Raw genomic sequence first — 12,766 nt, 5'->3', positions numbered from 1 at the left:
CACAGGAACTTGAAATTGTCAACCATAAACCAGGGAATTTCTGGTAGAACTGTTGACAACACTAAAAACTTATGAACAATGCAAAAGGATGACTGGCTCCTATAAGTGGATCAACACGGCACATTTCTTAACCGCCACTCCACTTGTATTTGAATGAATAAAAACCTCTGTGCTTAAGAACATTGACCACCAGAAATGCAGGCATTATATAATTGATGGGGTGGTGGTGAAACACAAAATAAATAAATTTTATAGAGGAAAGAACAATATTTCAAAAAAAAAATTTATTGATAGTATCAACATTCTAATTTAGAACAATTCTTAATGACACCTTCATCTAAACTGTGCTGGTATTTGGAGAGCTGCACATTACCTGAAAATATAAGGAATGATGTTAAATGGGTTTTTGAAACTATACCTTTTCATGCTGTGCAGTAAGTATTTGGATGTCAAACATTTTACTGCCCAAATTATAATCCCTCACCACCCTCATCCAACTCAGTCCATGATGTATTTTTTAAAGTTTGAGATATTTTTCATTTTAACCACTTTAACGGCAAAGTGAAGTCTAACCTGGATTACAGTACAAGTGTTAAGTTTAACTGACTTAGCAATACTCACAAACATCTAACTACAAATATCGTTTAATATTCAATTCCCTCTACCTTGGAAATGTTACCAAAGGGAAAATACAGTACAGTATAACTAATAAATTATTTGACACCTGGGAGATTTACATGTCCAAAAATGTGTACCAATGCCTTCAAGGATATAATCATTCAGCTGCCAAGACAGGTACTAAAAGTTGATACCAACTCTGCTGTACATATGCATGTTGAATGCAGGTTTTGTACTGAAAATCAATATCAACCAAACTCCACCAGCATCAACATTAATCAAGAATTTTTATCACAGATACCATGACTCTTTAATATTCACAAACATTACTGTAAATGGAAAATGTCATTTACTATCCAATTCACTCCACCTTAGGAATATCACTGAAGGGGAAATATAACTGCGAGATCTGAACACCCAGCAGTGTGTTCAGACAACTTCAGGGACAGTAGCCATTCAGCTGTCATGATATTAACCCACCCCTACCATGAAAGTCATTTGGCTGTAATGATAACAACCCTCCATCATGATACCCAACTGGTACAATTGAAACACGTAGCTATTTATGAATTTTCATCGCGTAACTTTATGTTCACAAACATTGTGCTACAAAAGTCGTTTAATATTAATATACAATACCTCCTGGTGCCGCAGCCAGAAAGTTTTTTCCTTTTTCTTCATCTCGTCACACAGCAACTTTCAGATCTCACATCTCATCCAATTATGCTTCATTATCTGTGATTCTACTACCTCCCGTTAAGAGCACTCAGTTCAACAAACACTATCTTGAATCTCACCTGATGATACTTCGTCTCTACAAATGTCCCCCACCCCCGGCCCTCCAAACAGAATTCTCCTCACCCTCAGAAAGGACCTCCAAGTCTCCTCATCACCAGCTCTTTTCATCTCCACTCTTCTCCTGACACATCTGCCATTCCAACCATCTATTTGTTAACAATCATTCACTTGGACCAAGTGCATCTTTCCTAGCCCAGCTCAAGAAAAATGATGCCTTTATGTTGAAGAACCAGAAAACCCAGTAGGTTTTAGCAGACGAGTTGATCAAGTCCTTGTGATTTACTTCGACAACACTCCCACTGTCTTGCTGGCTGTCTGTGACTACTACTGCTCCTTTGACAGCTTGGGTACCTGCCATACCTGACCCCTGTGGTGCTTGTACACATGAGCGGCACTGACAGCCTCATTTCCTCTTCAAGTGTTTCTTAGAGATACTTCACCTTACTGTGACTCCCTGGCATCTCAACCTCAGTTGCTGGCTTGGCCTTCTACACGAGCAGCACTGCCATTTCAACTTCTGGGCCTTCTTAACTGGTATCAGTTCTCCTCCACTTGAAACCCATCAACCTCTGGTGAAGAAACTGCGCAGGATGTGAGCACATTCCAGGACAACAACTCCTCCGTGGAGATCACGAACTGTATTAGCTGTTGCTCCCAACCTCCATGGTTATACTTCATTGGCTGTTCTTTGGGTCATCAACAAGGTGTCGAGTTCAGAGACATCTGAACTTCCATGGCTAAGTCTTTTGATTCTATCCATCAGGATACAGGCAGTCCCTGCCTTACGACATTCTAAGGTTACAACGCTTGCAACGCCAATCCGACGGAAGAAATATGGCTCCAAAATGGCAGAATAATAAAAATTTGGAGGTTTTTTTTATGAAAACTCAATAACAATGCAGTTTACATCGTTTTCAATGCACCAAAAGCATTAAAAGTAAGGTTCCCTTTGGATTTTTGACAATTTTCAACGATGTTTTGGTTTATGACGCGGCGTAGGAACGGAACCCCCGTCGTAAACCAGGGACTGCCTGTATTCTGCTACATATAAAGGGTCATGATTCTAGCAGGGGTTATGACTGCCCAATAAACACCCCTAAATATCTTCCTCCATCAAACCAGTACATTTTTAACTTTTGTAAGATCCAAGGCTACTTTCTCTCACCATGAAGGCTACTGTTAAGGATGCCCCTGCCTCCTTTATGCTTTGTTGAACCTGTTTGCAGCCATAGATGGATACACTTGAGCACTTCTGCTGGGAGAGTTTGACATGCTGAACTAGCAGGGGTGGATTCTTGTCATGCAAGTTCCTTCTTTGCAGGCAGCTCACCCTGTCAGATGATACAGTCAGGACTGACTGTCATATTTCCAATTTACCCTATTATGTGAAGCAAGGTGAGGTTAGACAGTACATCCTCTCAATCACAGAATCGAAGAAGCTGATGATGTCATGTCAGGTGAATGTACTGTACAAGTTCAAGCTCTACTCCTAGTGCTAGAAATAATCTTTACAGAATGGCAATCCTTAAGGCACTAGGAGCATTAGTATATCTACATAACCTAAAGCAGGCAATAACAGAGCAGTGCATCCACAGAAATATTAACAAACCTTTGTTCTATAACAAGCATCCAATCAGCATATCAAGATAATAATAATAGATCCTTAGCCTACTGCAAACTGTATGACAACAGCCTGAACCATTATCTACATTCATGAAAAAAATACATCACATAAAAAATGTTTTAAGTCAAAACAACAATCAAATACTGTAGGCAGTCCCCGGTTAATGGCGGGGGTTCCGTTCCCGGTCAAGCACCAATAACCAAAAATTGTCATTAATCGGAACATCACAATAATTATGGTAATAAATGGCATTTATGACACTGTAAGCGCCGATTAGCACCAACCAGTCAATATACTGCTTACCAGTGCTGAAAAACTAGTTAACCACATCACTAGCCAAGTGTCGTAAAATTGTAACGCCATTAACCGATGCCACAGGTAAGCTGGGACTGTCTGTACAGTGAAGTAAGTGTGCTTTAAATATTAAACTTACCTCCAGATTTTATTTCCTTGTGGTTATATAATTATGCTCTCCAAATTCCTTCATACTCTTCAAATTACTGGTAATCCTCAAACTATCTGGATCTTTCTCAACATACTTTGGAAATACAAAATCATTCAATACTGCTTCCTCAATTACATCTAATACTGGCGAGCAAGACTTATTTTTCTTTTCTAATGGCATAATATTTTTACATGATAGAAAACATTTTCCTGTGCTCATGTCAACTTTATCTACACAACACTTCACAGCAGGCAACAAAGTACTCCCTGGCTCTTCTAAGTGTTCTGATAAAGGGGCTCCATAAACATTTCCTGAAAATATAAAACGCAATGAGACATCTTGCATGTAAACAGCATCAACTCAAAAAATAAATACAAAACCTCACCTTTCAACTAGCTAGGACTCATTTCAGAGAAAAATGATGGACTCACAAAAAAACTTAACACTACTGAATATCTTAACAAGATAACCACCTCAATGTTCTTCATTGCATCCCAACGTATAAAGATTTGTTCTTAATTTCTTTAGGTTTATATCTAATCACAATTTCTTATGATGGTGTTGCAATCCACTGAATGCAGTAATGAATTAAAAAATACATGCAAGCATAATAAATAATGATGAAAAAAATACCGGATGCATTGTATGGGTGTATTTGTATTTGTCTGATCATTTTAAAGTCATGAGCTACCATTTTGTACATACCTTTTGGTTTATCGCCACGCTAAAAGCGTCTAATAAATACGTTATCCAATTTGTGTGTGTGTGTGTCTGTTTGTGCCTTCATAAGGCTTATTAAAGATAAACTACAGCAATACTATCATTTATTTGGCATGGCATACAATAGGTTATGAAATCCTAACACTGTCCAAGCTGTACCCATTGCTACTTGAGTACATGAAGGTTTGGAAGAAAATTTTAAAATATTTTTAATGTGGAGGTACCAAAATGCAGTAAAAAACTGAAGCTACAACTTAAATATAACACGTCAATTTTTTCATATTTTAGTGTCCCTACCTAAAAACTTAAAATAAAATGCTACATAAAAAGAGAAGAAGAAAGAATGAGATAGATTTTAACACAATCCTGCTTAGGAGTCTGTTTAAGCCTGTCTCGCCAGGTCTTGGGTCTTCTATGATAAGGCAAATCCATGTCAACCATCAAATACTTTTAAAATTTTGTTGTGTAGTTTTTCTTTACATTGGCATTAATTAAAATGTATAACTTTACAAAAAAAAAAAAAAAAAAAAATGTTGAATATTAAACGACTTACTGTATCAGCAACTTTATGGGTTTGCACAGAGGGGTTTATAGGGTGTCTAGGTAGTTTTTTAAAAAGTTTAATAAAGTTGTTTATTACAAAGTGACTTTACAGTTTTACTATATCAGTATCCAAAATATAAGCTGGACTGCATTAAAATAAAGTATGCACTTACATTAAGTGTGCTCACATTTCTGCTGATTTTTTTATAAATAGTGTGCTCACATTTCTGTTGATTTTTTTAAAATATAGAATAACCAGAGAGAGAGAGAGAGAGAGAGAGAGAGAGAGAGAGAGAGAGAGAGAGAGAGAGAGAGAGAGAGAGAGAGAGAGAGAGAATAATCAAATGCAGCCAGTCCATTTTCTACCTTAATGCAACATCCACAGGAAAGTATACACATGCACTCATATACAGACTGTACTGAAATGCATTAATGTAAGTAAAAAATACTGTACCAGAGAGAGAGAGAGAGAGAGAGAGAGAGAGAGTACCAGCACAATATATGTGTAGTGCTTTGTAATGTGTACTGTGCACCTGCACATACAGACATACATACACAAACTAAAAACAATAATTATATACAGCACAAAATCCTATTGATGATGGAAAAAAATAAACTACAATTCATTAAATACAGAATACAGAGTCTGTCAACCAAAATACCAAACCATATTAAAGATAATGTGTAATGTAAATTTTCTGTAATGTTACCTTGAAGACGACTACTACACTGTAATGAGACCCAACAAGGTTGTGGTACCTCAACATTTTAGTTTGAGTCACCATCACCAAATTCCATTGGTCTGTAGCGGAGTAAATGGCGATTATTCAAACTCATGTGGTGTGGAAGTGGTAGGCTGAGACAAATGCATTTCTTTTATAATTTCAGAACACATGCTTGCACAATGAAATAAAATAAGCATGGTGCAGTCATTTACAAGAATAATAGCAAAGTTCTTGCCCCCCTTTACACGACCCCTCTCATCCAGCCCATCAAGAAACTGTTCACTATTCTGGAGGTGTTTTAAAATGACCCATGATACAGAGCAGACCCTATAATAATTCTGAAAGAAAAACTTCAATAGACTCCACTGCATTTACAAGACCAGTAAAAAGGTCCCTGATTTAACTAACCTCTCACAGAATAGAATATCCAGAGGACATAAAACCTAGAATATCCAGAGGACATAAAACCAAGCTTAGAAAATATTATTAAATTTAAAGATAAAATCAACAAAGAAATAAATACATACAGGCTCTGAAATATACTAATGTCTACTTCCACAAAAAACAAAGAATCTGACCTTTTTTTCTCCATAAAATAAATTCTTGTGCTATACAAGCTAAACCAATTAAATCAAATAATGTCTATCATTTATTCTGCTTCAAAAAATAATAATAGCGCAGATTTCACAATCGTACCAAATTTTTAAATTTCAATTAAAACAACACTTCTACTCTACCTGAAATCTGATGGCCTGTTTCATAAGGTACAGTTAAGCTATCCGAGTCTATTCTCTTCAATAGTTCTTCTCCATACCTTGGTGCTTTGTGACAGGATCCTATTATCTGATTGTCACTGGCTCTTACTTCACTTCTCACTTTTTTCTCATGACTTACATTATCAGAATTAAATAGTCCTCTTGTACCTGATGTGACATCAACACTTCCTACTTCTAATCCATTTACAGATCTAAATGGCACTGGGACAATTTGCATATGCCTGTTAATATTCTTGTATGTTCTACCTAATTCAAGAGTACTTGTTCCAAACTTAGTATTCATATTTGATTCATGGAGTTGCCTATAATCATTCCCAGCCTGTTTTTCATATATTTTCAAATAATCTAATGGGTTAACTATAACACTTTTAATACACTTTGATGAACATGCGGCTGTGTCAAGTTCTTGTTGACTTCTACCAATGTTATGCACTTTGCTATCACTGGTTTTATCTACTTTAAAATCTCCCTTTTCACTGCTTTTGGATTTTCTATTTTTATTTCCACAATTTAGTTTTTTATTTTCAGAAATTTTACAGGGTAGGTCTCTAACATCACTTCCACAGACTTTTTCTCTGTTAAAACCATGAGTTGTAGATGAACTCACAGAAGCTGAAGTTCTGCTTCTCTCAAGCTTCTCTTCATATCGAAGTAAAAGAGCCCTTGGATTAATTATAGTGGTACCAGGACATGGGACAGATGAAACTGTTGGACTAGTAGCCAAGACACAAGCACTTTTCCTTTTTCTTTTAGTGGCTAAATTACATTTTGTACTATCAAGTGACTGAGAAATTCCAACACCTTTTTTTCCTTGAACACCGGAACTATTCTCTACAGGAATTTGGAGAACTTCTTGTAACACAGGTGTTCTCAGAGCCTCATTGGGTTGACTACTACTGAAGTGCTTCTCAGACCATTCTGTAAATCAAAAACTTTTAAAATATACTGAAACATTCAATTAAAATGATATAATACGCTGTCATTACAAATTATTAAATCTAATGGTTATCTAAAACATGCTTAGTTAAAACCAGGCCTTGACAGTAATTTTAAGTAAACAGAGCACATCAGTGGTCCAAACTGGTGGCAACAGTGCAATCTGCCAGTAGAAGATGGAAAAAATTAAATAAATGAAATATATATTTTGCTTATGGTATAATGATTGCCAGAAATTTGGAACATTCAATATTCAGGCACCAAAGCAGGTCTGCGAGGGGGTGAGGGCATCAAGTCCAAGGTGTGGTTGGGTTCAAAATCAAAGTCATCCCAAATTCATCAAGGTATTAATCAAAAGCACAGGGAGGAAAGAAAATCTATAGTAAAAGACATCAGACGGGTAAGTGGTAGAAAGGAAACTGGAACAGACAAGTAAAAGGCTCACAAGAAGGTACAGCTAGTAGGTGAAGGGACAATGCAAAGAACTTTGGGAAAGCCTACATTGTGTACCATGAAATGCATTCGAGTCATTACACCCTATGGGAGTCCCACCAAATAGGGGTTAATGTGAAAGATGGTTTGCAAATAAAACAAATACTTCATACAGCAAAAAGGTATGCTCATTAACATGTAACATGCATGTCTGTAAAAGGTCAATAAAAATTTCTTAGAAAATAATAACTGGCCAAATCTGTGGGAAACCTGGGGCACTCGTAAGAAAATATCAAAAAGACAATTGGAAAATTATCAGCCATCTGCAAAAAATATTGCTAGCTCCCTTTCGTTACTTTGGAACATAGGACTATATAGGGACAGATGCTATTTTTGTTAATGTGGTCATTACAAGTCTTGCACTGGAAGCCCCTTCTGAAAACACTTTTAATTATACTTAGGAATACTTACGCTTCACTTTCTGCTCTGACGCTCTCAACTGTTTTATTTTCTGCAGTTTTGTACTGACACCGTAATTTCCAGTTTTTGTACTGAAAAGAAAAATAAACAAAAGCAGGACTTTGAAAATCATGAACGTAAAGAATGTATTAAGGTGTGTGGGATATCACCACTTCTCCCTTGTTAATGTATATAATCTGTGAAGTTTTTAATATTACATGATTCTTTATGTTAACTGGCATCACAATAACAAATGCCCACTGGTGCTGAGCTATGCAGTAATAAGACAGCAACTAAAGGCAGTATCCAGGTTACCAACAACATCAATTCCTAAACCTGTTTTCAAGTCAAATTTGTATGCATTTTAGAACAAGTAATGGTTCACACAGTGTGTCTGTCAGTTGACTGTCTAATGCACATTTCACCTTTCTGTTCACATAAAACCCTCTTAAAAGCACTTCCATTTACTCTAATATACATGAAACATAATAATTTGCTTCAGGTACATACAGAGAGAGAGAGAGAGAGAGAGAGAGAGAGAGAGAGAGAGAGAGAGAGAGAGAGAGAGAGAGAGAGAGAGAGAGAGAGAGAGAGAGAGAGAGAGAGAGAGAGAGAGAGAACGTCACCCACGTATCATGCATAATATCTTAAATTTCCGGTGGTTGCTGAAGCCTATGTCTTCCAAAGGGACCATATCATTATGGCAAAGAGAACTCCAAAGGAGAGTTCCCACTGCTATGCCTTCCACATATTGAAAAAGTTCTCCTCTGCATGACAAAAAAAAGCCTCCAATTTGCTAATCATCTTCATCCCTTTTGTAGTTTTTCACACAATGGGAGGGAGACCCTGTCATGTATGGGGACTATTTAGGACAGTCTCTATAATCTCCTGAATGATCCAGTTAAGGAGGCCAAAGGTTGTTCACTTCCAATGATGATGTCTTCATCAGAACCTGTGGTTAAAATGGTGTTAATGAATTCAATGGAGGACTTCCTCAAAGTGTAGCCTGTGGGGGTGTAGGGGATTAATTAGGACTTTGTTTAGGACCTTAGCCATCCTGTAAGTTGGGGATGTTACTTGGGATATTATGTGCCTGATGCATTGCCCTATAACAGCCCTATAAAAAGTGAGCTTGCACATACACAAATACACATTATTATTTCTACACAACTGGCAAGGTTCCATCCATAGGGGAAGACTGCTTTGCATATAAACACAAATAAACAGTATATATAACTATATACCTAGAACTGCCACTATACAGAAGTTTTATAACCAGATAAAAACAGTTATTTTGCACAATGGTCACGAAAAACGACACTTGTAAAATTGCAAAAATGATGGTAACACTGGCTACTGCTACAAGGTACTCAGTAAAATTAGAGCTGCCTGTTTTGAGTTGTAGTTACACTCAATTCTTCCTCTGAGATGATATAAGACTGCCCAAACAGTCTCAGTTCAGTTCAAGTTACAAAAAAGTCTACCTGTGGTTTCCTGAAATTCATAGATAGAAATGCATTTTCTGGTGATATGTTAAGAAATTAATGATGTCCTATACTTTTCAGCTTCCTTCCACACTCCAGACAGGTTATAGACAGACTTCTAAATCTATGACTACATGCTACTGTGGCTAGTTTTGGTCAGCACCACTCATTAGGCTTTGCATCAGCCTGAAGCCCTTGTACTATACTGCACTCAAATTACTATGCAGTCAGGGCATAACATTAGTGTTTCAGCAATTTTGTAAGTGCCCTCCTTGTTTGCCTTCAATATCATCCACTTAGACCAAGTAATGCATTTCTTTTACATTTATACATTCAATAAGTGACCTCATACCGTGAGCTGTATGTATTATCCACATGGTAATGGAATATATCCACCCACTCCAGTTTGCCACTCTAACATGTATTTGGATACTATCGTGACCTTGTGTGCTGTCTTCTTAAAAGGCTAATATGCACTAAAAAGCACATGGAAGAGGTTCTACATTTCCCTAAATAAGTTACATGTGAAAAAATACAACAGACTATTGAATTAACTAACATTAGTAACATTTTACGTACCTCTCATTGGGTAGTGACATTAACGCTGCAAATGTTTCCTTCAAGCGTCCTATAAAAAATTTATAAATTTGTTTATGAAACTAAACTTCCAAAAAATACAGACACTTTGGAAACTTAAGTATAAAAATAAGCATATCACAGAAAAGTTATGATTGTAAAGAGAAATGCTTTATTGGTAATGTATTGGTAATGTATACCAGATATTATTCTTCAGGTACTTCTATTCACTCCAAAAATATTTTCTGAGACAAATACACACTATTCACTCCAAAATAAATATTTTCCAAGACAAATATCAATTGTGTTATCTTTTCCATGCATTCTATAACAATACATGATAATTTAGAGTAAGAGCAGTTTTACAATAAATACTATTCTTCTACAATAACATAAGTAATAAACTATTAGAAGTTCAATGCCACTTGACCTAAAATAATTCTAATAGAAATTCAAATTATATTGCACAAAATTTGGTAGTAAATCAAATGAACAACTTTATCCTAAAATCTATTAGTATATAAAAACATTATTTTCAATAAACAGGCACAGTACCTCTTTTACTTGATGAACTACCAATCAACCTGGTTTTACTATCAATCCCACTAGCTACAGCATCGGCTAACTGTTTAAGTATTTCTTCCTGAAAACAAACAGAAAAAGTCATACACAAAAATTTTCATTACATATTATTAAGGTGCATTTTATAAATAAAAGTTAAGTTTTTACTGATGTTTCATTACTGCATCAAGCAGAAAACTTGAAAAAATTAACACCTCTCATTCAACCTCACCACTCTTATGCAAGCACATGATAATCAATTGTAAACCAGCATGCTCTTTTTTTTTTTTTTTTACTAAAACAAGAGGTCAGTAGTACAGCAATATGGTGAATGTGCACTTGGGGCTTCATGTACCCATCAATCACCAGCCTTACCTACCATGCAGTCTGGATATGAAGTAAAAAGATCAGAGGGGGCTGGGAGGAGGAGGACCCTCCTGGTATTAAAATAAATGTTTCATTACAATCTCATCACTCATACCCACAAATCACAACTCAGGTCGGGGAACTGAGCTGCATTATCCCCAAGACTGATGATGGAAACATGAAATATTCAGTAGCGCAATTTAAGACTAAGAAAGACCAGGAACAAAGATTCAGTAGTGCAATTTAAGACTATGAGAGGTCAGGAACAATGAGAGGTAAGGAACAAAGATTTTTGTAACTCAAGTGGTCACTGCAAGTAAAAATGAGCCCCGTCAGTGTAAAATAATGTGCTCGTATTTGCACCTGTCAGAACTCAGGAAAATATACAAGACGCAGAAGCCGGCAACCATAGAAGTCTGTGTATGTAAGATGCCATGCACAAGTTAATAAGAAATGAGAGAACCAAAACCATGATGATTTCCATGGGTCTCTCCCAAAAGGTAAAAACTGGCAAGTTGCTACTACTAGTCCCAATGAAAAAATATCTATTCACTCATGTTACTTCCTTTACATAGAATTTTGCAAAGGTAACCCAGCACCACCAGCTAACTGCATATAAAATATTTTCGTCTAAATTTCATAACATCCATTTAAAAACTCATGTATTACAAAGGGCTTTTATTTTGTAGACTACAACTCTCACTGCTCTTGACTGCCATCAGACTTACTAACGAAAATAACCAACCAGGAGGTATCACCTCTAGAATCTATGGTTCTATTACTGTAACAGTAGATTTATCTCACAGGATATGGTACAAAGTCTTCTTCATTACAGGCAGTCCCCGGTTAACGGTGGGGGCTCCGTTCCCGGCCAAGCGCCGATAACCGAAAATCATCAATAACCGGAACATCACAGTAACTATGGTAATAAATGGCATTTACAAAGCCATAAGCAGCAATAAACCGCTTACTGATGCTGATAAAGAGCTTATCAGCGCTGAAAATTGCTTACTGTCACTGATAAACCGCCTACCAACGCCGAAAAACAGCCCGCCAATGCCAATAAACCACTTGCTGATGCTGATAAAATGCTTACTGATGCCGAAAATCTGGTTAATGACATTGTTAGCCAAGCACTATAAAACCAAAACACTGTTAACCGATGCCGCCAATAAGCGAGGACTGCCTGTACTACTGACAGGATACTAGAAAAGGGATAGTGAAGTGAGCTCTTCAATGGTCTTGTCTTCCTAGTTTGAATCTTTACCGAGAAGCAAGCTGCAGACAAAAAATCTGTGTACATTCAGTACTTGGACTACAAGACACTCTCGAAGTGTGTGTGAATCTCGCACACTTTTCGTGGATCCTCCTCCTAATAAAAGGATAAGACTCTCATTTCCCCGTTGGAACCCATTTCCCCGTTGGAACCCATATCTAGTCCACAAAGCTCAAAAGATTTGCAAAAAGGGTAGCTCCACAGTCCCTAGCAGCCAAGACTGACAACTTTTTTGGCTAAAGGAACACAAGACCAAAATTAACAGAATAGTGGAGCTGACTTGATTAATGCTTTTTTACTGCAACATTTACAGAACTGGCTCCAGCTAGCCTGGTAGAGATTGATACTAGAGATGATACCTGTAGCTCTGCAAGGTCAACATTTTTAGTTGCTTCCTCTAAAAATCCACTACTTTAGAGACGACTTA

General features: G+C 36.8%; 1 protein-coding gene across 9 annotated transcripts in view; it reads right to left on the bottom strand.

The window, feature by feature from the left end:
- Positions 1-269: 269 nt before the first annotated feature.
- The window catches only part of LOC136846658 (DNA ligase 1-like), a 29,518-nt gene continuing 17,021 nt past the window's right edge, over positions 270-12,766 (bottom strand). For all 9 annotated transcript variants that reach the window (XM_067117647.1, XM_067117643.1, XM_067117645.1 and 6 more), the window contains 6 exons: positions 10,692-10,779; positions 10,140-10,188; positions 8,089-8,168; positions 6,211-7,167; positions 3,474-3,796; positions 270-373 (listed from right to left, as the gene is read on the bottom strand). In XM_067117647.1, the coding sequence (XP_066973748.1) occupies positions 3,483-3,796; positions 6,211-7,167; positions 8,089-8,168; positions 10,140-10,188; positions 10,692-10,779 (1,488 nt within the window). In that variant the 3' untranslated portion in view covers positions 270-373; positions 3,474-3,482. The remainder of the gene's footprint in view (positions 374-3,473; positions 3,797-6,210; positions 7,168-8,088; positions 8,169-10,139; positions 10,189-10,691; positions 10,780-12,766) is intronic.

This window comes from Macrobrachium rosenbergii, chromosome 15 (assembly GCF_040412425.1).
Source record: "Macrobrachium rosenbergii isolate ZJJX-2024 chromosome 15, ASM4041242v1, whole genome shotgun sequence".
Taxonomy (NCBI): domain Eukaryota; kingdom Metazoa; phylum Arthropoda; class Malacostraca; order Decapoda; family Palaemonidae; genus Macrobrachium; species Macrobrachium rosenbergii.
This window is presented reverse-complemented; position numbering and strand designations above follow the sequence as displayed.